This window comes from Petaurus breviceps, unplaced genomic scaffold (assembly GCF_028583685.1).
Source record: "Petaurus breviceps papuanus isolate PSGF00001 unplaced genomic scaffold, PetGlider_PUasm1.0 182, whole genome shotgun sequence".
In the NCBI taxonomy this organism is placed as follows: Eukaryota; Metazoa; Chordata; class Mammalia; order Diprotodontia; family Petauridae; genus Petaurus; species Petaurus breviceps.
The window spans coordinates 6,373,792-6,401,022 of NW_027185786.1; the positions used below are offsets into that span (position 1 = coordinate 6,373,792).

Genomic DNA, 27,231 nt, shown 5'->3' on the forward strand with positions numbered 1-27,231 from the left:
GTGCCCTGGAGAGCACCAGCAGAGCAGTTTTCTAGTGCCCTTTCACAGACAGGGTTTGGGACTGAGGTGCTTCCTCATCATGACTGCTGACGACTGCCTCGGTTCCCAGGCTGCATAATCTGGTCTCCCCTACTTCGTGTTTTTTTTTTTTAAATCTTAAACACATTTCCTTGGGGGGGGGGGGAGGTGTTCTCCTCTTGTAAGGATACCTGATTGTCTTTTTCCTTTGATTCCCATACATCTAGTGCTATAGTCTTCATTCCCAAACCACAGCTTTCTTCTCTATCTAGGTTATATCTGCTATCATGTATATTTAGGGAACCATCCTTCACTCTAGAAAACACAAGTGTCTTCATATAAATCTTTTCTTTTATACAAAGGAAGAATTCATTTTTGGATTTAAGGCCATATCCTTCTTCCTACAAATAACAGCTAATGTGTATTTGGTATTTTAAAGTTAGCAAAGCACTTTAACTATATTATCATGTCTGATCCTTACAACTCTGTGAGATAGATGCTATTACCATCCCCATTTATGCAGGTTGAAATTAAGAATCAGAGAGGACAGGTGACTTGCCTGGGGTCCCACAGCTAGTGAGGGTCAAAGGCAAGATTCAAGCTAGGGTCTTTCTGATTCTGAGATCAGTGATCTACCCATTAAGCCACTTCACCGACTATTTCAAATCTCAGCTTTTCCAGAAGGCACGTTTTTCTTCTGGGACTAACATCCTGCATCCCAGAGAACTTATGAGCCTCTTCACCACCCCAGCACCTAACACAGAGCATGAAACAGTCACTCGAGAACTTCTTGTTGAAATGAACTGGACAGAATTGGAATGGATGCATAAGGACAATCCTGCCACTTCTCATCCCAGGACTGCGAGGTCCAGAGATTGGAGTTACTTACCTGTGGCTGCCCCATTGTAAGAAGCAGATTGGGCATCCACAGCCACGCTCCAAATACCATCATTTCTCTACCATGCCACACCTCCTGTCAGATGTTCTCTGCTTTCTTGAATCTTGAAAAGGCAGCATTTCACTCTCAATCGTGGCTCTTTATATACAAAGGACCCCTTTCTGCTCACTGCCAGCACTGGGTCCAGCACAAGTCTGAAAAAGCAGCTGTGCCTATTAAAGCACTGATTTGGCTGGAACAGAGACATTGCAAGGTTAGGGGGAAAGGAAGTAGAGCAGCGAAAGCCTGATAGGTTTTATTGGGGACTGAGATGCAGGAAGCCCTTCTGAGGGGTGCCTCCTCATTTCAGCACCATCACAAAGTGCAGAGAGGGACGCTGGAGCTTCTCCTTGAGGACAGGGTCAGCTTCAGTCCTGTCCTTGTGGCCCCTAGCACCTGGCACAGTGGACTGTCTGCGGTTCCCTCTGGCCCTGAATTTTCTTTCCAAGGTCAGAAAAGACAGTTAAGTCACGCGGGCTACACTTTAGCTGGAGGTGACAATTGAGGGCCTTCTGTTATACCAGTGTTTGCTGAATTCTCCTTCTTGTTGTCTGGTTTCATGGCAGGAAAGAGAAGAACCTCCTAGAGGGGAGAAATACGTATAGTGCTTAGGAAGCTGTGTGTGAGCTCTTCTGCTGCCACTAGCCCACCTTCTCTCTTCCTGAACAGTATCCGGAGCTAAAGGGCTACCCGGGGAGGTGCCCAGAGAACAGAAATAACCCAGCGTCCTTTTGCCTCTAACTGTTAACTCTAGATCGGGGTGGGGAGCCTACGGCCTGGAGGCCACCCCACCCCTATCCTGGGAAGTTAGCACTATCCCAGATCAGAAATGTTCACAAAATAGATGGAAAGGACAGACTTTTTCCTTTGTATTAATTCTGCTTCTTTATACTAGGGAAGTAGAATAGAGAATTTAGATTTCTTAAACTTCAAGTTAGGAGGAAAACTCCCCACAGAAAACGTGCCTTTTCAGAACATACGGTCTCTAGCATGATATGGGGAGAGCTGGCTATTTACCTTAATGTTATTGGAATCTGTAAGAAGCATAGTGAGTCTGTCAATGCCCATCCCCCAGCCAGCTGTTGGTGGGAGCCCATACTCTAGGGCAGTGCAGAAACCATCATCCATAATCATGGCCTCATCATCACCTGCAGCTTTGGCCTAGATGAGAGAAAAAAAGGGTGGGTTTTGTTTGGTTTCTAACGGAGTTACAAGGGGAAGCAGGCAATCTGAAATGTGTCAGGGCCTAGATCCTGTGGAGTTAACCAAGCACGTTCTGCTGCTCACGCTCATTCATCCCCTACCTTGGCCTGCTCTTCAAAAAGCTGCCGCTGCCGCACAGGGTCGTTCAGCTCGGTGTAGGCGTTGCATATTTCCTTCTTCATCACAAAGAGCTCAAAGCGCTCGGTAAGGCCGTTCTTGGAGCGATGCCTGGACAACGGAAACCACAGGACAGTGCCGGGCTTAGAAATGAGACTTCTTGTTGGCCAGGCGCCTGGACCTATTTCAGTCCTCTCATTTCACAAATAAGGAAAATGAGACCACAGAAGTGACTTGGCCACAGTCACAATCAATGGTCTCTTTCCACTGCCTCATGAAAGGGTCTGATACAGATAGGGGGACTGACGTTCCAAGTCCCCCCGTAATTCAGCAACTGGCATAACTGCTCGGCTTCGGCTGATGCGGAGCCGTATAAATGCACAGAGGGACGTGGCGCCAAACCCTGCAGAAAACCCACAACAAAGAATGCAGAGACGCGACGTGTTTCAGGCCTCAGCCTCTAAGCACTGAGGACAGCAAAGGAGCTGGCATGGACACCTGCAGCAGTCTGGGGAAGACAACGGCGCACTCTCTCTCTCTCTCTCTCTCTCTGTATCATGTTTTTAAATGCAAAAAGTGCAATGCTAAGATTGGAAAGTAAATCAGTTATACTGATATCGTTATCAGAATATTTTAAAAACAAGTTCACGGTCCCTAGGTTAAGAACCTTTGCTCCTGCCCTTGGGAGCAATAGGCAGCCTGTTCTGGGTGGGACTCCCAAGTTATTTCAGACCCTGAGCCTCAATGCATCTAAGGCACTGTGAGAGAGAGAGAGAGAGAGAGAGAGAGAGAGAGAGTGTGTGTGTGTGTGTGTGTGTGCTTGCGCTGGATGCTGGGGGTTGCTTCCTCACTATACTTTATATAAAGTGCACCTTGGGCAGCTCCATATGGGAGGCAGGTGGGTGAGGCTGCACTTTATATAAACTTAGGTTATCTAATCCCAGCTGGGTCCCCACTGTTTTATGACAATCTTTTTTTCTTCCTATCTGAATGACTATCATACTCTACACAGCTGGCCATTCCAAACCTCTTCTCCCTGGAGGCCTCTTAGACTGCCTCCTGCTAGCCCCGTCTCAGCAGGCCTTTTCTTTGCTTCAGTTTCTAATAAAGAGGCAGGCATTCTTCCTGATCAGGGATTCTACCCCTTTCTAACTCCCCAAGAACTTGTTCCTCCATCATTCTCTCTTCTCATCTTCAATCTCTCCTTATTCTTTGGTTCCTTCCCTGCCTCCTACCTCCTCCCCAGGTTTTCTCTGTCATTCAAAATCCTCCTTTCGACCCTATCACCCAATACCTCTTTTTTCCTTTCATAATCAAATCCCAAGTTAAGGGTCCCATGGTGCTTACAGTGAAGCAGCAGTATGCTGATGCCCAGTGCCAAGGACTTTCTCTCAGGGTCTCTGGCACCTGCAGGAGCAGCTACCAGGGTACCTCTCCCCAGATGCCTCCCAGGATGATGGCTAAGGGCTGTGAGCCAGAAGCATTGCTATGCCCAAAGCCCTTTGGGTCCTGGGCAGTCTCCATCAGGGTGGAGAAGATAGGAGGGTCAAGGTAGTGGTGGTGGCAGTTTGACTTGTGTGGCCCAGGTTGCTTCTTATCTCTCCCTCAGGAGGCTGCACTGTTTTGGCTGGCTTCCCTGCCTGCTGTGTGGAAGTTGTTTGGCAGTTGACAGGGGCAGCTGGCCCTTTCTCCAGTTATCTCCCCTGATAACGGTCATTTCCACTCAAGCTCCAGCAGAAGAACAGATCTGTGTCTGTGTCACCCACCAAGGTCTACAGTTTGGTCAAGAAGATAGGTAAATGGGTGAGCCCTAGCATCCGAAGGGCCCTTGGGCAGCTCCATATGGGAGGCAGGTGAGTGAGGCTGCCCTTCTGGGAGAAGACCAAGTACAGGGAGAGGGAAGGATGCTGCTTGACACACAGAACTTCCAGCCCAGCGTGGCTGCCACTACCTTCTTCTGTTCTTGTTTTTTCCGTCCATCTTCCATACAGGCTGCCAAATTCATGGTCCTTAGGCACAGAGCTGATCATGTCACATGTCTCCCACTAAAAATCTTAAATGGCTTCCTGTTGCCTCTAGGGCAAAACACAAAATCCTCCCGTAGGCATTTAAAGTATTCCAAAATCTGGCTCCTACATGCCTTTCCTGTCTTATTTCCTCTGACTTTCCTTCACATAGTGTCGGTTTCAAACAGTCCCCATGACTATTCACATGCCTACAATGTCCTCCCTCTCCTCAGCTTTCTCTGAGGCTGCCCTGTCTGTAACTCCACCATGGAGCGAGCGCCCCGTGTCCTTCAGAGCTTGTGTGCTGCCTCTGATGCGAGGCTTCCACTGGCCCCCCCCCCCCGTTATCTGCACTCTTGTCTTGATGAAATTCCTTTATATTTACACATCTGTGCACTCTTGGTACCGCACAGGGTTGTTGTGAGGGTCAGGTGAGATGACATTTTGAAAGCACTTAGCACAGCACCTGGGTGGAGTAATCCTTCCCTGTGCCTCCCACATTCTCCTCATAGTTAAGCTCCTGAAAGACAGGGGCTTTTTGCTTTTTGTCTCTGTGACGCCTGTCCCCAGCACAGGGCCTGGTACATTGCAAGCACTTATAGTAAATGTTTGTTGACCTGAATTTGTTAAGGATCTACTCCTCTCCCGGAGAGCCATGCTGTATCTTACCATTTGGCCAGGGGGCTCATTATCTGTGGGTGGTCGCAGAGGAAGGTGGGGTTGACGCAGGTCACTTCCAGGAACTCACCTACAAGCTGAATGATAAAGGACACAGTGGAGAGAACAAGTCTCAGCAATGCTTCCCTAGGCCCGATCCTACGTCCCCACCCAAAGGAAGGCCACAATACACTCCACATCTGGCTCATGTTTCTCCTGTCTATTTAGCTTGACTCTTCTGCAGATGTCTCAGCTGGACTCTCCTCACTGTGGGCTACTATCTTCACAGGGAGCAGAAGGAGCCATCCATCCCTGGATGAGAGGGACCAGGACCCCAAGGTCACGATCACTTACCTTGTCAAGCAGCCTTGCTGTAGTTCGGGGAGGGGGACACTCCACACCTCTCTCCACACAGATGTCATCAAGAATCTTACGAGTTTCTGTTATCCAAACACACAAAATTAGGGGGGAGCTCCCAAGTCCCTGGAGAGGAACTGTGTAAAGGACTAGGGCAGAGCTACAGGGATTTGTAAACCTTCAAGCATTACGTAAAATTGAGTTATTAGCAACGACTGTTTCTGATCCAATGGCTAAGGTCAAGGAGAAATATAAACTGGAGAATCATCTTTACCTTCTGTTTCAAAAAGGCTGGTCTCGGGAAGCTTTGTGCCCAGAGCTTTCTCAAGCTCTTCTACCATGCTGATTCTGCGGAAAGGTGGTGTGAAGTCAATATGGTAGGCCTCTCCCTCTGGGCCATCTGGGTGATAGGTGACCTTGTGACTTCCTGTAATGTTCTTCACCATTCCTGAGAGAGAAACCTGCTCCTTAAAGAGGATCTGCCAACATCCCACACAGCCCTTCCCCCATGTGGTACAGAAAGCACATGTCAAAGGCATGGTGGAGAGGGTACCTGAAATCATCTTCTCGGTGATGTCCATGAGATCATGGTAGTCTGCATATGCCATGTAGAACTCACAGGTTGTGAATTCAGGATTGTGAGTCAAATCAATTCCTTCATTCCTGAACTGGCGTCCAATTTCATAAACCCGGTCAATGCCACCAACTACCAGCATCTAGGCAGAGAAACCAGCCATGATCAAAGCAAGCTTTGGTAAGTGGCCCTCTAAAAATTCTGCCAGGGAATTTTCTATAGGAGAAACAAATGATCAATGACCATGTGAAAAGGTGTTCAAAGTACATGATTATTTTAAAAATGTAAATTAAAACAACTCTGAGTGACTACCTTATATCCCTCAAGTTGGCAAAAATAAGACACGATGCTTGTGCAGTTATCGGGAAAAACCATGCATGCTTATACAATTTTGGTAGAACTGATTTGGTCAACCTTTTGGAAAGGTAATATAAAACAATACAATTGAATTACAAAAATATTTATGCCTACTCATCCAGCTGTCCCACTACTGGAATCATACCCCCAGGAAGTTAATAACAGGACCTATATGTACAAAAATATTTTGCTATCTGTGAGAGCAAGAAATATGAAAAACAAAGCAAAATGAAAATGATGTGCCCTATTTTTTTGTGAAAGACCTGACTCCTCCCTCTCCCTTACTCCTCACATCTCATCAGTTACCAAGTCTTATATATCTACCTACTTCTGCCTAATCACACTAGTCTGGGTCCCCATCACCTCTCCATGTATGAATGGCACGGAATACTGCTCTGCTGCTGCACCATATAAAATGATGAATGCCTTTTTTTAAAATAGCAAGGTTTATGTGAAAAGATGCACAGTGAAGAAAGAGAACCAAACATTTCATACAGATATTATGTACAGATGGACAATAACAGCGAAAAGGGGAGAGAGAAATTCACAAGAGGGAGCAGAAGTAGCACAGTTTTATTAGTACTGTGTTGAAGTCAACAGACATCTTTAAAAAACAGTGGACGATTCACAAAAGTTTATGGCTAGGTTTACAATCACTTGTTGTTTTCTTTATACTGAGTTTTCTTATTTTCTTTAAATATTTGAAATCTTGTTTTCAATGGAAGTTAAAATAAAACCGACTTTCAATAATTATTAAAAATCCTTGCACAAGCTCAGGATAAGACCAGGATTATAGTTTATAAATACCTAGTGTTCCATGGCCACCATCAGTACTTACTGACTGATGTGGACCATCGTTCTCCCTAAAAACACATGGTGGTTTGAAGATATTTCCTAAGACAATTAAATACACAGGTACATACAAATCCACACAAAAATCCTAAAATAAGCTCTAACATACAGAAAAAGATACAGCAGTAAATGTGTATACTAGTCCCACCAGTCCCATACATGGTGTCCCATGAAGACAGGACAGGAGAAGGAACTGAGCTGTCAGGAAAAAGATGCCACAACAGGTCTTAAGGAAAACCCTAAGAGGAGATACATTTCCTCCTCCTTCCTCCAAATATCACCCTCTTGTCTTCTCTCTCATTGTCTATTCAATCAACGAAACAACAAGAATTGACCAAATGCCTCCTATGCAGCAGGTACAGTGCTAGGTGCTGAGGACGCCAAGACAGAAACTGTCTCTGTCGTCAAGAGACTTATATTCTGTCAGGAAAAACACCATAAATACATTTAAATGCAAAATATATACCAAGAAATTGGGGTGGAGGGGGAAGCAACAGGAGCTTAAGGGATGGAGGTGGGGGGGAAGGAGAAGGAGGGGGAGGGGGAGGGGGGGGGGAGGAGGAAGAGGGGATTCTGGGCCTATGAAAAGGCAAGAGATGGAATGTGCTGGACAGGAAACACTAGGTCAGGCAGCTGATGTAGAACTGAAAGAATGGGAGAAGGAATCATGTGTAACGAGCCTGGAAATAGGCGCTGGGGCCAGATGGTGAAAGATTCTAAATGCCCCATGAGGCTGTTAGTGATTTGAGATGAAGCTCAGGAGGGGCAGTTAGGTGGTGCAGTGAACAGAGCACCAGCCTTGGAGTCAGGAGGACCCGAGTTAAAATCCAGCCTCAGACACTTGACACACTCACTAGCCGTGTGACTTTGGGCAAGTCACTTAACCCCAACTGCCCTCAAAAAAAAGCAAAAAAAAAAAAAAAAAGGAGATTAAGCTTAGAAGACAGAAGTGATGGCAATGCAGCCCTGGGAGCTACGTGCAAGGCTCTAGTCCACTCTGGTCAAGCGGATTTTTGCACCGACCTGCCCATGACTTGCTGGCCCTGTCACCAAGGAAAAGGGGCTGTGGTTTTCTGACCTTGTGATAGAGCTCTGGGGCAATTCTCATAAACAAGTTCATGTCCAGCTCATTGTGGTAGGTGACAAAGGGCTTGGCAACAGCTCCCCCTGGGATGAAGTTCATCATAGGAGTTTCAATCTAAAAGAGAAAGAGAAACTTGACCACGGTACAAAGGAGAGAACAAGCATGTGACATCTGCTATTCATTCTAAGCTTATCGTTTCCTGAGTAAGGAAATAAACATCAGGGACTACATAAAAGTGTTTCTCATAAAATTTTGGTTCTTCCTACTAAAGAGCTAAAAATGCCACCTATCTTACCGCCTAGGACTACCTAATCCATGAGAAAGTCAGGCCAGGCCCTTTTAGCATGTCCACCAGTCACCTCCTCAAGCCAGCATCCCTGCTCCCTGTGTGAATGCTACTCTGGAAAGTCAGAGAAAGCCACCTCCATCCCGTCCTAGTACTTGGGGAATTGAGGAAACATGGGGGAACAAGGACACTGGCAGAGAAAGGACTCCCTCCAGCTGGAATTAGAGGTTACTGACATACAGCAATCCTCAGGAAGGAGCAGGGAACAGCAGGGAAAGTACACATCAGGAACATCTTAATAAACACCACAAAGACTCCTTGCTCACCTCCAGGAAGCCCAACTCATCTAGGAAGCTCCTTATGTAGGTGATTATCTTGGAGCGGGTCATGAACTTCTGTCTCACAAAGTCATTCAGGATCAAGTCTAGGTATCGCTGGCGGTAACGTGTCTCCTTTAAGAAACAAACACAGTAGTTAGCAGCCATCGTATCCTGAAACATTAAATGCAGATGGGAGACCAAAGGCCTAAGACTGTGAACACCAAGAGGTGGTAAAGGAACAAATAAGCCCTAAAAAGGGCTGGATTCAGAGGGAGGAGGCACCGGGAGCTCACCTTGTCTTTGAGACCAAAATGAAGGTGTGGTAACATATGAAGACACGGTGACAGGAGAGTAATCTCATGGGGAATGATGCTCAGCTCTCCCTTCTTGGTCTTCCCTGGATTTCCCTGAACCCCAATAATGTCTCCCCGTCGAAGTTTGTTATTTATATGAAAAAATTCTTCTTCTGACTTATAATTCCTGAGGGGAAGGGACATTCAATTCAGGACACAGTAGCCCAAGTTCAAGATGACCCATCTTCTCACTCTGGTCCATCACTAAAATCCTAAACAAATATAAGGCTGCCCCTTGCAGCACCTTTGCAAAGCACTTTATAAAACTTAAAATGCTATAGAAATGCTAGCCATTATAATTACAAACCAACCGAGGGTAGGATTTTTCCCTCTACTGTTTACTGATATCTCCATCCATGCATCCAGCAAATTCTAGTTAATTAAATGACCGGAGCTCCACACACCTCTCCTCAACCCCACTAAACTCTATCTTGCCATAGTTTTAGAAAAGAGGGTTGGGCAAATGAGACCAAGATCACCTCCAAACCTACCACGTGCTGGGCTGGCAGCCTGCCATACCTGGACGTGGCCTTGACTTGCAGCTTGACTCCCTCTCCTCGAATATCATAAAAGATGAGCTTTTTCCCCGCAGACCGTTTTGCATGGATACGACCTGAAAGCAGCAAAAGCCCTGCTATCTCACTACAGCCTTCCCTGTGACCTTAATGCCAACAGCTTCCCTGCCTCTGCAAAGCAAGGCACAGAGAGGAACATTTTCCCCTTCTGAGGTCCCAGAGAAACATTCTCCTTCATGCTCAGAACATCAGCTGCCCTGACCTAGAAGCAATGACCTCAGTCAGAGGCCACACCAACTGATAAGTCCCACTTCTCATAAATCTAAAGCTGTGAAGGAGATGCCCTGGTCTTAATTAAGGGTGTAGACTAACCACTAACTGATGAATGCAATTCCTCAAACAAGGTAAGCACCAGTGTGCTGCAGACAACGCTCCTTTTCCTGGATCCAGAGATCTCCCTCTCAGACTTTTTCACTTCCCCTCTTACCATCACTTGGTACCTTAGGATACCTTACCTCCCCCTATGAAGAGGAAGGGGAGGCATATTCCCAGCAGATTTCTTCCTTTTTCCAAATTAGCCTTTAGACTGTAAGGGACTCTCTAAGGGAGGGACATTCTCTACTGTGTCCATTATACTGGGTCGCAGCACTCTTTATAATGGAAGGAGGAAATAAACCTTAATATAGAGCCTATTATATGCCAGGCCCTGTGCTAAGTGCTTTTTACAAATATTACCTCATTTGATATCGATGTGGGTACTACTGTTATCCTCATATTACATTTGAGACAAGCAGAGGACTTGCCTAGGATCAGACTGCTAGAAAGTGTCTGGGGCTGGATTTGAACTTGTCTTCCTGACTCTAGGCCCAGCAGTCTGTGCACTCTGTGACCAGCTGCCTCCATAATGGAAGTTCAGTGTATATACTGGGACCTGATAGGAGAGGATTACCTACCCGCCACTCTCAAGGTGACATCAATCAGGTGGTCGCCTGGTTGTAAATGATTATACTGCTGGATGAAGTGAGTGAGTGAGGTGTCCACATGGAACTTGTGTGGGTAGGGATTGTCTCCATTGATCTTCAGCTGCTGGATCACCTGGCTGCGGATCTTATAATATTGCTGTGATAAAACATATCCAAGGTAGAAGATGAAATGTTATTTCTAGGTAACAGAATATGAAGATGGATGACATGGCATCAGACTGGAAAGGTCTGTAGGAGCCAGGGTTCAAAGGGCTTTAAATGCAGACTGAGAATTTTGTATTTTATTCTAGAGGCAGGAGACCCCCCAAAGATATCTGAACAAAGGGGGTAACATGCATATGGCTGTTAGGAGAAAACACAAATTGCTCCATTGGCACCAGAAGCCTCTCACAGTCAGGCCCCACCTGTCTTTCCAGGCAGCTGTGTACAGCACCCCCCCCCCCCCACCTGACATTCCAGCCAGCCTGGACCACTTAAGGCCTTCTACCTCCAGCCTCCACACCTTTGCAGAGACCATGTTCTGTCCCCTCTCCTCTCTGCCTCATGCAACCCCAAGCTCCCCCTGAAATCTCAGCTAAAAAGTCACATCCTTCAAAGACCTTCCCCTGATTCCCTTAGCATTACTGCTCTGAGCCCCTGTACAGTGGATAAATATTTCACATTTAATCATGATCTACTCCTCTGTGAACATGTTATAGCTTCCCAGCAGACAGAGGGCTCCTTGAATACAGAGACTGTTTTACTTTTGAATCTTTATCCCCAGGGACCAGCGCATAATAAGTGCTTGTTGACTGGCTATTTTAGGAATAATATGGCAGACAGGATGATGGATTGGCTCAAGAAGAGACAAGAAATGGGAAGACCAGTCGAGTCATCACAACAATCCAGGTGAAAGGTGATGAAGGCCTGAACTAAGAACAAAAATTGTCCCTACTAAAGGAAACCCAGCTCAGAGTTAAATTTATTCAATCAAGTTCCTATTGGAAGTAATCAATCCACAAGCACTACCTAAGCTTTGGGGATATCAAGTCCCAAAGTCAGGTAGCCTGTGCCCTCAAATCACTTCTGTTCTAGCAGGTTCTCATGGGCTCTTTCTTCTCTATCATCCACTGCCCTGAGGCTTATTCATGGGTCCATCAAAGAGTATATATTTTTTAAATAGCATTTTATTTTTCCCCCAATTACAGGTTAAAACAATTTGTAAACATATTTCTTTTTAAGTTTTGGGTTCCAAATTCTATTCTTTCCTCCCCTTCCTGAAACAGTAAGCAATCCAATACAGGTTATACATGTGCAATCATGTAAAACATCTCTGTGTTAGTAATTTTGAACAAGAAGACAAGAAGGAAGGAAGGAAGGAAGGAAGGAAGGAAGGAAGGAAGGAAGGAAAAAAGAAAGAAAAAAAGAATGGAAGGAAGAAAGGAAGGAAGGAAGGAAAAGATTCAGACAATATCAGTTCTTTCTCTGGAGGTGGACAGCATGCTTCATTCTGAGTCCTTTGGGATTTTCTTGGATTACTGTATTGCTGAGAACAGCTAAGTCATTCATAGTTCTTCATCATACAATATTGCTGTTACCGTGTACAAAGTTCTTCTGGCTCTGCTCACTTCACTTTGCATCAGTTCATATATGTCTCCCCAGATTTTTCTGAAATCATCCTGCTTGTCTTTTCTTATAGCACAATAATACTCTATCATAATCATCATAGCACAACTTGCTCAGTCATTCCCCAACTGATAGTGTATCCCATCAATTTCCAATTCTTATCCACTACAAAAAGACCTTGTATAAATATTTTGTACAAATACGTCCTTTTCTCTTTTTTTTTTAATCTCTTTGGGATACAGACATCACAGTGGTATTGTTGGATTGGTGCACAGCTGCACTTTTATAGCCCTTTGGGCATATTTCCAAATTGTTCCAAAGAATATATTATTAAGATCGGCAATTCTCAACTTTCTTCTCCAAGAGATTACTTTCAGCATCCTTTCAGATTAGAGGGTTGCTGTTTCAATTCTAAAACACACATAACCTTACCCTGTGCTTCAGTTTTTGCCTTTCCCATTTTAACCTTCTATTCTCTGACAGTATGTATACTGTCAATCACTTTCATTTTCTGGTCTTGAAATCTTTGACCAAACATGTAAAAAGATTCACAAATCACTGGCTCCCACTCTGAAAAGTTTATGTGTCTTGGTTTTTTTTTTTAGACCTTTGTTTCTCAACTACAGGACAAGAAAAAAACTGGCTACACTGGAGAAAACTCATCATTTTAGAGGGGAACAGAGCTAAGTTTATTCACATGATGCTTAGTTTGTGTGAATAAACAAAAATATTCTGGAACAGGGGTGGCTAGTAGCCACAATGAATAGAGCACTAGCCCTGGAATCAAGAGGAACCAGGTTCAAGTCTGGCCTCAGACACTTAACACACACATACACACAAGCCGTGTGACCTTGGGCAAGTTGCTTAACCCCAACTGCCCTCCAAAAAGTAAAAAAAAAAAATATTCTAGAACATCATTTGTTGGTTAATTTCTACAGGATACACACACACACACACACACACACACACACACACACACAAACACACACACAGAACAAGTGACCCCTTCTTTGCAATAAATGATTCAACATTGTAACATTGTTCACATTTTATTTTAGCACAGTGTTTGGCATTTAGTGCTTAATAAATGTTCATTCATTCATTTAGTCAATCAACAGGCTTAAAAATATCTCAAGGGACCAGTGGCAAGTCAAAAAAATTCTTACCTTGCTTATTTCTCTGAGCCACTCTCCCTTAGGAATTCTCAGAACAGATTAAGGGAATGGTATTCTATCTTCTACCCTGACTTGTATGGCTGAGTGAAGTCTGAGAGGTGGCTGGCTCTAATACCAGTGAGCTAGGGTATGGGAAACTCACATGTGGATCCAGGCTCTCCTCATCAGTGGGTACTCCATTGTCAACAGAGTGATTGGTGGCAGGGGCTTGACTCAGCTGCTTCTCACTGAGCCCCTTCTCATCCTTCAAATGTCTCTTCAGCTCACTATGTAAAGGTGATAACAAAATTCATTCTGGCAGCTGCCTGGGAGAAGCAAGTACTGAGTATCTCCCTTACCTCCCTGTTATACATCTGCTTCCCAAGGCAGTCTGGTAGTTTTACATCAGAAAAGACATCACTTAACAATTCAGTCAGGTAACCACAGAGAGCATAGACCAAACAAGCAGGGGGTTAAAAAAAAGGTTTGGAAAAGACAAGAAACTACTTAGTTCTTAGTACCTAGCCAAAATCTACCAAGAAGGCAAGATAAAGGAGACTCCAGGGCTGAGTTTGAGGTCCAAAAACATTTTTTTAAATTTTTCTACTGATCAGTCCTCAAATACTTTCAAGCTAAGATTGCCTCTGTAGGTCCTTTACCTCCATATTCCAAGAAAGGAAGTTCTATCCACTAAGAGAAACTGGTTGTACAAGAAAACTAGACAATTTCTAAACAGGGTATTACTCTAAGTTCCATACTGTCTGCGGGGGAATAAAGGGTAGAATTCCTCTTCCTTTCAGAATCACAGAGAATGCGGTCCTCATTTAGAGGACCTTTAACTATAGCAAAAACACATTAATTCAGGCTTGGATTGTTAAAACTTCAGGGCCCAGTGATTGAATCCATATGCATCATATCACACTGACCTGATCTACCAGAGGACGTTTATTTAGGTGTGTGAAGCATCCTTTCAAGTGAAGGAGCCTGATTCACTGAATCACAGAATGTTAAAGCTAGAAGTAATATTAGAAATAGTCTAGTATTATTCCTTCATCTTACAGATAGGCCAAGAACTCAAGTGACTTGCCTGAGGTTATATCACTAATAAAATATATGGCAAAGAAAGTCACTGATTTCAGGTTTTCTGAGTGTTCTGATTCTGTTGAGGGTGAGGGGTACTAGGAACCCCCAGATCTGAGGGCAAACAACACGGGTTCTGCCTCGAATGAATTCGGCCCAAGCCTTCTTTCAGTCAGAGACAAGGTTTATTAAAACACTAGTTGGTGTGGGCAAGATTTTAAGAATCTGCGCTATTAGACTCAAGGATCTGACCATTTGTGATGCTTGTAATGACAAGCGAGACAGATTGAATCTGAGCACTTTAGTGGAGGCAAGATGGAGATTTTATACAGAAGACTGTGGGAAGATGTGGATGTAATCTAGAGTGGCCAAGTAGTCTGGGAACAGAGAAGTAATCTAGACAGAATTAAGGGTGGGAAATGGCCTGGAGATCAGAGGTAACAAAAAAGGGCTGGTATAGGTTAGAGGTAACAGAGAATTAGAGATTGGGGTGGGGCCACAATGAAAGGGCAGTTAAAAAGATTATACTGAAATAAGCCTCAGCTAAAATCCAGGGCTAAGTGGAAGTTCAGAGGAATTTGGTGGGGAGAGGGAGTGGGGAAGGTTTCCAGGACCTATATCCTATCAATTCCAAGTCCATGTTTCTTTCCATTAGTTATTAGCTATACCACATTAACAATTTTCTCAAAACCAGTCATGGAGTTCTATGATACTCCATTTCAGATAACTGCAATTTATGGATTGACCACTTTTCCACAGGTTATGAAGAAAATTAAAATTTTTTTCTAGATATTTCTCTTTAAAACCAAATAAAGATACTCCTAAAGACTTCCCTAATGGTTTGGCAAAAGGATCAGAAACATAATGTCTAAGCATGAGAATAAGTAGCTCCTCAGGAAAGAAAAAGCCACAATCATTGCAAGCAATAATTATCTCAGGGCCATCCCCAAAAGAAAACCTTCTGTATTCCCAACCAGCTAATTTGGGTCGGTCCTAGGAGGAAAGGGAAGTTTAAATCCTTAAGCAGTGGATAAGAAATAGCTCCTTGTGTTGCTAACAAGACTCCTTTTATCTATGGCAATGGGTCTACAGACATCTTAGATCTCCCTGAATCAGAAAGGAAGACCAGTTTTGCTCATATGATAATGCAGAACGTGACAGCCACACTAACCTCCTTTTATCAGAAAGGGCATTGTCCTTGTGAAGTGGTGTGACAGGCACAGGATGATCCAGCCGAAGTTCCCTCCGCCCCCACTTGGTCCAACAGGCTTGGTGCAAAGGCCCCCGAATCAGCTTAACCACAGCTTGCTTCAGCATGGCAGAACACCCCAGGACTAATGGTTACCGCCACCTAAAGGGAAACACAGACATGGTGGATCAGAATGGGCACCTGGAACATAAACCAGATCATAAACAAAAAGGCCCTTTCTGGTCCGAGGAGACCTTTGCTGCCCCTCATACTACAATGATTCTGTAACTGACAGAGGAGTTTCCAGTCCTAGACTTACCCACTTGTGGTCGTTTCAATAAAGTTATATAGTTCAATAACAAATTGAAGAAAATTTTAGAAACTGTCTTCCTCCAGCATACTGGGGGGAAAACCCACTTGGGATATGATAGTAGTTCATGAAGCCTCATTAATGCCATGTTCTCTCCTGATCTGAGATCTCTGGGAGAAAGGAGAATGAAAACTTCGCTATGAATTTTGCTCCATGGATCACAGCCAAAGCTAAAACCAAGTCTTAGAAATCTACCAACTTCTCTGCCAGGAAAAAGGAGGAAAAGAACATTTTAGAAAACTAAGAATGGTCTAGATTAATATGATTTATATGGAAAAGGAAACTCTCATAGAGAAAAGCAACAAAGCTCAGGGTCTAGGTTTGCCCATGAGGCAAATGAGCAGGAATCTTTTGGACATTCTGGACAATACCTAACATACAGCTGGTGCTTGTTGAATGTTATATAATAAGGGAGTTCAGAGAGGTTTGAGAAATAGATGAAAACTATGTTGTAATCTGTTAAGTTTCTCTTCGAAGAGACAAATTGTGATCGACAATTGCCACCACATACTAATACTCAGTCTGGAGTTTCTGAGATTGTGCAAGCATATGAGAACAAATCAAAGTCAGATCTAGTTAAAATACCTCATTTTACATACAAGTAAACTGAACTCAGGTGGTGAAGGAGGTGAAGCAACTGGTTTAAGACATTCAGCTAAAGGGCTGAGTTTGATGAGATGAACTGAAACTCAACCCCATGTTTTCTGACCTCAAAGTCAGCATCTGTTTTACTCTGACATTTTGAGATGACATCTCATGCACTTTACAAACGGACATATACTATAATCAGACTATTGTGATGCATTCCTCTTGCCCAAGGCATTTGACCATATCTAAAAGTTAAATACTAAATTATGCCATTAGATGAATATAAAACATGAATATCAGAAGCCATTATTAGGTAATATGAATGAATTCAAGAAAGAAATTAGGTTTTTCCAAGTTCAACTTCTACCATAACCTCAACCTCACCCTAATATCTCTTCAGCCGCAAACCAAAATTATTTGTAACCTTAACTTACACCCTGAAGAGCCCCAAATGTAATCATAAGGCATCGCATATAACCGGCTCAGTTCCACTAAGTTGGGGCTCTAGGCCATGTCCCTACTGGTTTTGTAAAGATTCAGAGTAATAAGAGTGCCCCAAAGGCCTATAGATTAAAGCTTTATCAGAAAAGTTTAGAATTTTCCTTTCTCATTTTTCTTGAATATGAGTAATGGTTTTTATTTCTTTGATCTTGATATAATCAAGAATAAGTTTATAAAGAACAAGTTTATTAAAAGTACTGCACAATTCCCCAAAGGTAACCCAGCCCACTGTCTTCCTCCTATTCAATTCTAGACCTAGTTCATTGTACATATGCAATGTCTGTTCACCCTAGGACTATCTTTTCTTGAAATAAAGGAGTAATTTCCAAGATCTTAAGTTACCCATGGAATTTCTCAACATCCTTATTTTCAGTTGGATGTGCACAAATTACACATTTTTTTTTAAACTTCAAGGTAGCAGGGGTTGTTTTATTTTGCAAGTGCATATAATAAGCATTACAATAAGATCAAGTTAATTTAATATTTCTTGTTGCCTCTAGATGCAGAATAAAACCAACTCTCTGCTGACTGCAAGTCCTTATTACTTTCTAATAGGCAATTACTGCCCCTACCTCAACACTAGGTTACCCAATCTGTTTGGTGATTAAAGGCTATAGGATATATTAAAAATTCTATAGCCCCCAATTCATACAAAACTTTTCTAATTTAGCAAAGAATAGCCAGCCAAGGTATTGCAAACAAACTTAACGGGCATGCCTAAGCTTGGACATTTGTTTGGAGAGTAAAAAGTACCTTCTCTCCATCTGACACCTATTCATCACATTAACACTCAAGGAAAAGAAAAATTAAAGTAGTTACTGATACGTGAAAGAGAGACTGTCTTTACAGCTCAGAAATGTCAATATTAGTGAGCTGAGGAGGCCAGCATAAATCTAGCCTGTGACTAGAGGCTCTAAGCTCAATCAGTGTTCTTTTCTGAGGGTTATTTTGAGAAAAATGGAATTTAACCAGCTGTCAAAAATCTACCGTGAATAACCTCAAGATTTATTTTAAGCGAAATCTTGCCTGTATCCTCGAGGGAGCAATGATCCCATCTTTGAAGACCCAAACCCCTACTCAGTCTAAATTGGGTCTCCTCTAAACCTTTTAAATCGTCAGAGCTCAATAATAAAAGAGAGTATCTCACTTTTCCCAAGTTTCCTCCCCTCCCACCACAGAACTAATGAACACAGATAGAGACCAGGTTGTAGGAAAGATTCCCCTCCTACAGCGGAATCCCTAGAACTAATTCCAGCCAGCAGCTAGCCGAGGCTGGTGCATCATGGGATTTGTAGTTTCTGGAGGCCAAAGGCGCCTGCTGAGAACCACGTCAATGCGGGCGGGACGAGCCCCTAGCCCGGGCGGATCCAAGTCCCAGTCCCTATGGACCTTACGGACCCCAACATCTCCGTCAGCAGCGCTTGCTCCCTAAATTCGTTCTCAGTTTCGTTCCTTTGCAATCTTCAGTTACCGCCGCAACTTACACCATCATCTTCCTTCTCCGGGAGCCCGACAGGAAAGGAAGAAGGGAGGGGGGGGGGGGAAATGGTGTCAGGGGGCCACTTCCGGGTCTCTCCCATCAAGCCTGCCACTTCCGGTAGAGGTTTCCAGGCCGCGTCCATTAGCTCCGTCCTATCTGGCTGTAGCGCACGGTTGACTCCCGTCTCTTTTGAGGCCAACTGGACTACGCCAAGGGAGTCGGTCGCTCGGCGTGTCAGGTGGACCCCATCCCGCTCGGTGACTCAATTTACCTTTTCTGCCCGTCCTGACAGGACGAGGCACGCGCCCAAGCTATTTGCTCTCGGGCTAGGGGTGGGCCTGGTTGGAATGAGTCTCGGAGTGGAGCTGCTTTCTCGTGTCCGAGAGTGAGCACACGCACATAGGCTGCTGCTTTAGAAGGAGGGTTAAGGAGCTGGGGGAGCACATGTGCAGCTGGGGCTGGGGAACTGAGGAGCCCCTTGATCTCCCTCAAAGAGCGTGAGGCCTTGGTGCTGGTGGGGTCAGAGGGTGAACGTAGGAGCATCAAGGGCTCCAGTGGTGGGCTAGGCCTGGAGCGAATCACACGTGCTCGTGCCAGCATCCCCACCTCCTCTCCGAAGAACCAGCGGGTCATGGCCGAAGGCCTAGAGATGGGCAAGGACCCTGGTGACCCGACTCACTCTCGGACGCTGTTCGTCCGTGAGGATGGCAGTTCGATCTCATTCTATGTGCGGCCAACGCCCGCTAAGCGGCGGCTGTCCTCCCTGATCCTGCACGGTGGAGGCACCGTGTGCCGGGTGCAGGAGCCCGAGGCCGTGCTGCTGGCCCAGCCTGGGGAGGTGCAGGCCGAGGCTTCAGGAGACTTCATCTCCACGCAGTACATCACCGATTGCGTGGAGCGCAACGAGAGGCTGGACCTGGAGGACTACCGCCTGGGCCGCAGAGAGCCCGAGAGCCCGGAGGCCTCGAGGGAGCCCGAGGACCCCTACACTGAGGCCGAAGACCTGGCCATCATCCGCTACGTGAAGGACAACGCGCGCTCCCCCAGTGCCCTGTCGGGCACCAGCCTGTGGAAGGCCCTGGAGAAGGCAGCGGTCACGCAGCATCCCTGGCAATCCATGAAGGACCGCTATCTGAAGCACCTGAAGGGGCTGGAGCAGAGGTATTTGGAGGGGGAGGAGCCCGCCAGCCCCTCCCAGAAGCTCAAGAGAAAAGCCGAAGAAACAGGGCCCGGAGAAGAAACGGAACCAGCGGAAGGTGGTAATGACCACTTTTATTGGACGGTGTCACCCTGAAACACTAAGAGATAGAGACACGGAAGGAGGCTCTTCCTAATCTCGTCTCCACCCCCCAAGGAGCTGTGTTTTGGATACCTTAAGATTCTTTTTGTTCGTTGTTGGCATCTGGGAAAATTTTTTGGTCTTTGTATGGAAGCCGAGTTTTCCCAAGCCACTTATGTGCCTTTGCACTCATTCAGATGTCCCTCCCCAAGACCAAACTGAGCAAGCATTCCTTAAGTAATCAGTGTGTACAGAGCGCTTGTATGAGGTAGTGTTATGTAGTACTCAGGGTGCAAAGGGGGTAATTGGAGTGAGATAGACTTATACACAAATAAATAGGACTCCGAATAGACAGGGCAAAATGTAGTTGAAAGGAGGATTGGCTGTGTACGCGCTGCCACTTGTACTCCCGTTGTGACCTGAGGCAAGCCAGAAAACCAGCCCAACCTACCTAAGCTCTGCCTTTTAGCATTTAATCTTACCCTTGACCCCCTAAGACTCACATTTGACTTGAAGCACTGAAGGGGCTTCTTAGGCAATCACTACCCAAAGGAAGCCACTGATGTGAGGGCAAGAGCGGAGTCAGTTCCAAGTATTTTTTTAGCATTTGAACAACTCAACCTGGTTGTGTTTGTTGATTTTGTTTAGTGCCTCAGAATCTGGGGCTTAGCCATTTACAAGCCATTAGCTCACTGGTGGAGTTGGTGGAATGGTGGACAGCTGTCCTTTTGACCCCACCCTCCAGATGTTAGCCTTGCTACTCCCTTCTGGCTCCACTAGGGGGCAGGCTGTGAAAGGAACACTGCAGGGAAAAGAATGAGAATGAGGAGCAGGAGGTCAGAGTGGAGGCTGAAAATGACATGAGCCACAGCAGAAAGAGCCCTGGCTTGGGATGGGCATGGTGCTGTGAGTGTGCTGCTCTTCCTCAGAAGGGCATTGATAAGCGAGCCTGGTTTGCTCACTTGGGAGCTTCTGAGGATCACATGAGGGCTTTTTCAATGGCAGGGCTCAATGCAGCTAGAAGATTGCACTGTTTTAACTCATCACCCCAGGCAGGCAGGAACCAGCACTAGGGCCTCAAAGTTAAATTCCCCTAGTAAAAGGTCGCCAGACCAATCTTTTCTTATCTTCTCTTTCCTCCTCTTTTCACAGAAAGCCTGTGGCGAACCTCCTAAGGGGGAACTTGTATCTTTAAGCCCTAAAAGGCTGCTTAGATAGTCACTATGCCCAAAAGGAGGCATCAAGCTCTTGGGAGGTCAGAGTAGAGGAACATACACATATCTCTGGTTTCTAACCTCATTAACGAGAATATTTGGATCCTAAATGCTTGGTGATGATAGCATAGCACTTTACCAATAACTACAAGGATTTTACATTTTTTAAAAACAAGAATTTCCAGTATGCCTACATTTCTCAATAGTTTAAGGAAGGCTTTGGGGTTCCTTGTTCTTGGAAAAACCTTGATTTTAAAATAAAATGATAAGCTTTTAAAATGATTAGTTTATTTGAGAAAATTGACATTTAGAAAATTTATTTCTAGTCTTTTACTTAAATAGAAGAATGTGTTTGTTTTATATTCAGAGTCCAGGAATTCTGGTGTCATTGTAGGCAATTTTTTTGGGGGGGAGTGAGAGTAGAGGTTCTTACTGTTACATGTCTTTGCTTCCTGAGGTATCAGTTGAAACAAAAGATGTATCTCTAGGATCCATCCTTGGATCAAAGCACATGGGGAGGAAAATGTATTCTCACTTTGGGCAAAAACAGCTAATAACGGATGTTCACTTTTTTGGGTGTGCTTTGCTTTTTTTTGTCTTTTATAGAACCTCAGAAGAAAAAAGCCCCTGATCTGCCTCAGGAAGATCATGTAGAGGAGCGAGTGCAGGACAGTGAAACAACAGAGGATCGTGTTTTGTGCCCCGAAAACCAGGAGATTGAGAACAGTGAGGTTTGTACAGAGTGTTCTCTTAAATACCTTTTTCCACCTCCCACTCATCTCCTCTGATCTGCCACTCAGCACAAACCAGAGGTGTAGACACAGGTGCATGAGTGGTTCAGAGCATAGTTGAAGGTAAGTAGTCCCCAAAAAAGTCCTGGGAAGAGGGTCTATTAGCACTAGAAAATGGAGCTGCTCCAGTTAAGGAGGGAGAACAATACAGTAGGTTCGGTTCATTCATTCATAAAATACATTTTCTTTGGGCACTGGTCCCAAACTCACTTTTACTCATTTAAATTGGGGTTTATGGTTTTTTGGTTTTTGTTTTATTTTTTGGTCTTTATTAAATTGTTTACTTTTAGTTTACAAGATTTGTTTCCACAATTCCTTGAGTTTCAAATTTTCTTTCCCTCTCCCTCCCATGGTGGCATACAGTCAATTATAGTATCTGCAAATACTTTCACGTTACACATCAGTCAGGTTATAAAGAAGGATTGTGTCAGATGGAATGAACAGTGGGAAAGAGGAAACAAAACCAAACAGGAAAAAGCAAAAGAGAAGGTAGTTTGCTTCAGTCTGGATTCAAACTCAGTTCTTTCTCTGGATGTAGACATCTTACTCCATCATGAGACTTTTGGGGTTGACTTATAACCTTGAATTGCTGAGAAGAGTCTAGTCTATCAAAGTTTGGGGTTTATGTTTTTAGAAAAGCAACTTTAATGGTCCTCAGGAATGTAAGCTTAGCTTTAAACAATAGGGAAGAAAATGTCAACTTTTTGTCTTTTTATCAAGTATAGCTTTGTGTCTCTATGTTCTCTACCATGTTCAGTACAATTTCCAACATGTACTGACATTCCAGATTGAATGGAATTGTGCAAAGATGTAAGAACTGGAAAGTGAAGCAGATCAGGGACAGGGATGGGGATTGGACCTGAGGTTTCATTGGCATAGGGATCTCTACCTACATAGATTATCACTTTCTAGAGTGCTGCCTTGAGCACTTAGATATTTGTTGAAGTGCCTGGACCACACAGCTGGCATGTGCCAAAGGTGGGACTTGAACCCAGGTCTGCCTCATCTTCCACTATTCCACACTGAAATTAGTCATTAAAATGATCTGCATTAGTCTGTTTTTGATACATAACAAGAAAAACATTATAAATATCTTAGTCTATGGGAACTAGCTGTTTCATGCCAGTCAGTGATCTGCATTTGACTTTAGTCTATATTTTTACTATAAAAGCTCTTCAGACTCCTCTGAGAATGTGGTTTATATTGATTCTTTCCACCATGTAGAGTAGACAGGAATGCCCTCAATTCTTAGTTCTATCAGACTTTAAATAGAAGTGGCAATGTGGTTCACAATATTGAACTGGAATTAGGAGAATTGGTTTTTTTTGCAGATTTTGTTGATAACTAGTGACCAGTACAAGTCACTTTGCTACTATGGGCCTTTTTCTTCATCTGTAAAATCGGAGAACTGTACCAGGTCATCTTTAACATTCCTTTCAGTCATAAAATCCTGTAACTACTGCTTGGGGGTGCTAATTACCTTTCTGCTTTGGTTGTTTTAGATAATCTGAACTACCTTGGTTTTCTAATTTCATTACTTCTAGGTTCATGATCAAACTCCTGACATTGAATTAACTGAGATTAAAAATGGAGAACTGACCAATCCTGGAAAAAATAATTCCAGTTTGAAAGAGGCTCCAAAGGAGAGTGAGGTTGTTGAAGACTCTGTTGCATTGGAAACACAGCCTGAAGCAGAGGAAAGTAGTTCCAGCCCTTCTCTTTCACCTGAGGTGGAAGCTGCCATCAAAGTCATCAAACATTTAATGGAGGAGTTTAGTGTGGATCTGGCAACAGTCACACAAGCTTTCTTGAAAAACAGTGGGGAACTGGAAGCCACTTGTTCCTTCCTGCAGATAGGCCAGCGATCCGATGGATATCCAATCTGGACCCGACAGGATGATGTGGATTTGCAGAAAGATGATGAGAATACCAGAAGTAGATTGATAAAAAAATTTGGTGCTAAGAATGTAGCGAGAAGGATTGAATTCAGAAGGAATTAGGGCAAGATGTCAGGGGAAAAAGGCCAGACTCTAGGGTTTGTTAGCATGGGCAGTTGTCAAAGATGGGGGAGTGGAAAAGACTGATGCTTGATTACTAGCTAATACTGGAACTGCAGTGTTAGCTAGCACTTGTTAACAAATGTGACCCTGTTAGAAAATTTAAAACAGACTAATTTGGAAAATAGGATAGCAGCTGATAGTCATGGTTCAAGGTCCAAAAAAGGCTTTTCATCCATTCTCTCTGACTGATCCTTACATCAGTCATGTGAGATGGGGACTATAATTGTTGTTATGATCATAGATGAAATTGAAGATCAAGCTAAATGTCTCACCCACCCACTCACCTGATACTCAGAATTAGATATTGGAGGTGGTATTTTAGCCACTTGGCTCCCATGTCCCACTCTCTTCCTGCTGTATCATTCTGGAATTGTTTCCAGGAATTGCTTGAAATATTTATTAGTATAAAGTCTTAAGTCAGAGAATCCAGTTAATTATAATCTATAATCTTTGCTCCTTAGGCATTAGACGAGAGCTATTTCACTGGTGGGATAGAATATAAATTTTATGTTTTGCATTACAAAGTTAACAATAGAGAACCTCTAAACAGTTAGAATGTGTTCTGCCTAGTCATAGATTCATAGGATCATAGATTTAGAACTGGAAGGGCCCTTAGAGTCTATTCATTCCAGTCCATTTTATAGTAGACACCACGGTACAGAGGTGAGGTGATTTACCTTAACTCCCACACCTATTAAATGTCTGAGAAAAGATCTGAATCCAGGTCTTCCTGACTCCCAAGTCTGGTACATTTTCCATTATGTGGTGATATGTCCTGTAAAAAAAAGTAATAGGGGAGGAAAAAACCAACTCCTCCACCATGTGATTCCTTCTATCTTTTTTAGATGTAGGACTTGAGAAACCCAAGGGGATTTTGGGTCTCAGAGGCCATTTGTTTCAATGCTCTCAGTTTGCAGATGAGGAAACTGAGGCCTAAGGGAGATTAAGAAGTAAGGCCATATAGGTTTAATAAATGTCAGGTGGGATTTGAATTCAGGTTCTTTAATGCGAAAGGCAGTGTTCCTTCCACTGTACCACACTGTCCTTTGGCAAAAAGCAATGTAAATTTGTTGAGCCTGTGAAAATTGATAATGTTCAAAGCCAGTTATAGGGTCTTTTAAAACTGCTTGGTTTTTACTGGGTTCAACGAAGTGATAGAAACCAGGGATTTTTTACCTTTTTTGTTGTGTGAACTCTTTTGGAAGTCTGGTGAAACCTTTGAACCATATTGCAGAATGATGTTTTTAAATAGTTGAAGGAAATGCTAAATTTCAGTTAGAGGTTAATGAAAATAGGATGTAATTTTTTTTCCCATCCAAGTTCACAGATCTCTAAAATCAGTCCATGGACCCCACCTTAAGAACCCTTGATAAAGATTTAACTAAACTCATGCATATTGCTAATCACCAAAAAAACCAGCAATGAAATTTGATTCCCTGACTTCTTTGTAAGTAGCCCACCTCTTGACTTCATCCAACCATTTTTAGTGTGATATGAAGAAAATAGCTAAAGCATCCATACTCTTTTACCCATAGATTGCATTGCTAGATATATGCTGCAAGTCCAGTTAAGTAGTATTGATTAAGTGCCTACTGTGTGCCAGGCCTTGTGCTAAACTCTGGAAACAAAGAATGGCAAAGGACAGTCACTCCCAAGTAGCTCATGGAGAAAAAGATAAAAGATGCCGGCTATGCCCAGATGTATAGCAGCAGTTTTTGCAGTAGCAAAGATCAAGAAACAGATGCCCTTCACCAGAGGAATGATGAAATAAGTCATACTTCATAAACAATGAAATATTACTGTATTGTAAGAAATGAATACAGAGGAATATGGTAAGACTGATACAAAGAGAAAAAAGCAGAAGTAAGAGATTAGTGTACACAATGACCACAGTAATGTAACCTGAAAGATCTCTAAAACCATTGGAACTGACCTCACGTCAAAGTTATAACAACCAAACTTGGCCTAAAAAAACCGAAAAGGTAAAAGAAGTTATCTTCCTCCCACCCTTTTTTGCAGAGATGGGGGACTATGGATGTGGAACACTGTACATAATGTCAGACTTTTTGTTATATTGATTAGTTTGCTGTTCTGTTTTTTTTCTTCTCTGTTATAAGGGATCCCTGTGTAAATTTAGAAATGTGATAGAAAAACAAAAGAGAAATAAAAATTTATTTAACAATTCTCATCCCTTTTGCTTTTCTCTGTAGGGACCATGATTCTTGTTAATATCTTGTGCTGACAACATGTTTATGGCACTTGACTGTCTTCCTGCCCTGCTCATTCCTACTTTCCATCTATCCCGCTAACCAGAAGACACAGTCTCAACTGGAAAAGAACTCAGGACCTTAACTGAGTTTCCCTTGTTATTGATTACTAATAGATTTATGCCAAAGACCACTTGGGACTTAAAAATCACATACAGAATTTTAATTTCATGCTTTGACTTTCCCTTCCTTTACTTGAAATAAACTTTATACCTAATTCTCATATTCACATACTTTATTCATTTTGTTGATTTTAATTCATGCAAGTATAAAAACCTTATCCTAAAGGTTTTCTTTTTAATTAATTAATTTTTTAGTTTTCAACATTCATTTCCACAAGATTTTGAGTTACAGATTTTCTCCCTGTCTCTCCCCTGCCCCTCCACCCCAAGATGGTAAGTATACTGAATACCCATTCCTCTAACTGCCCTCTCTTATATTCTTGTATCCTATGCCTGCTACTCACTTTCTTATAGGACAAGAGGGATTTCTGTGCCCCATTGCCTGCATATCTTATTTCCCAATTGCATGTAAAAACAATTTTTAATATTTGTTTTAAAAATAAAGTAGGTTTTAATAGCAGTTTTTTGTTAAAGCCTTATACCTTGAGATTCTGAGGCTGATCAAGTAGCTTGGTGGTGTGAGTGGATGTTGTATCAATCGTAGTCCCTCTGGGCACAGCAAAGACAAGCATTACTGGTTTTAGGACACCAGCTGAGTATTTAAGCTGATGCTGTGTGCCACAGAGAAATGGCACCCTCTGGTAGCCAGACCATAAAGTAAACAACAATCTTGTTTTATAGATGCATAATTTTCCTCCCTTTTTGGTGACATTTCCAGGCAGTAAGTTTCTGGGCATCATGAAGTGAGGAAATTTGATGACTGAGGAATGTTTTGGCCAGCTAAGTGTGTTATTTCTGGAGAGAATGCCACTTAAAATATCCTGGAGAGATAGTAGGGTTTTTTTTCTAATTATGTTCTGAATTCATTTTATAAGAATGTAAGTTTTCTACGGACAGTTTCAATTTGTCAAT

At 43.4% G+C, this 27,231-nt stretch overlaps 2 protein-coding genes across 4 annotated transcripts; one reads left to right on the forward strand and one right to left on the reverse strand.

The window, feature by feature from the left end:
• Window positions 1-1,186: 1,186 nt before the first annotated feature.
• On the reverse strand, window positions 1,187-18,684 carry LOC138160871 (lysine--tRNA ligase-like). Of its 2 annotated transcripts, none has more exons than XM_069087698.1 (15): window positions 18,591-18,684; window positions 15,630-15,809; window positions 13,542-13,665; window positions 10,590-10,755; window positions 9,641-9,734; window positions 9,062-9,248; window positions 8,775-8,900; window positions 8,157-8,276; window positions 5,849-6,011; window positions 5,570-5,743; window positions 5,293-5,378; window positions 4,951-5,036; window positions 2,260-2,386; window positions 1,973-2,116; window positions 1,187-1,537 (listed from the first exon to the last, which is right to left on the reverse strand). In XM_069087698.1, the coding sequence occupies exons 2-15, from the start codon at window positions 15,773-15,775 to the stop codon at window positions 1,433-1,435; spliced, it is 1,848 nt and encodes a 615-aa protein (XP_068943799.1). In that variant the 5' UTR covers window positions 15,776-15,809; window positions 18,591-18,684; the 3' UTR covers window positions 1,187-1,432. The 2 variants fall into 2 exon arrangements, with proteins under 2 accessions (XP_068943799.1, XP_068943800.1); XM_069087699.1 differs by having other exon boundaries at window positions 18,505-18,639.
• Window positions 18,683-26,118, forward strand: TERF2IP (TERF2 interacting protein). 2 transcript variants are annotated; one of them, XM_069087701.1, is made up of 3 exons: window positions 18,683-19,842; window positions 21,686-21,810; window positions 23,415-26,118. In XM_069087701.1, exons 1-3 carry the CDS (start codon window positions 19,218-19,220, stop codon window positions 23,868-23,870), a joined length of 1,206 nt encoding a protein of 401 aa, XP_068943802.1. In that variant the 5' UTR covers window positions 18,683-19,217; the 3' UTR covers window positions 23,871-26,118. The 2 variants fall into 2 exon arrangements, with proteins under 2 accessions (XP_068943802.1, XP_068943801.1); XM_069087700.1 differs by having other exon boundaries at window positions 18,684-19,845.
• The last annotated feature ends 1,113 nt before the right edge of the window (window positions 26,119-27,231 follow it).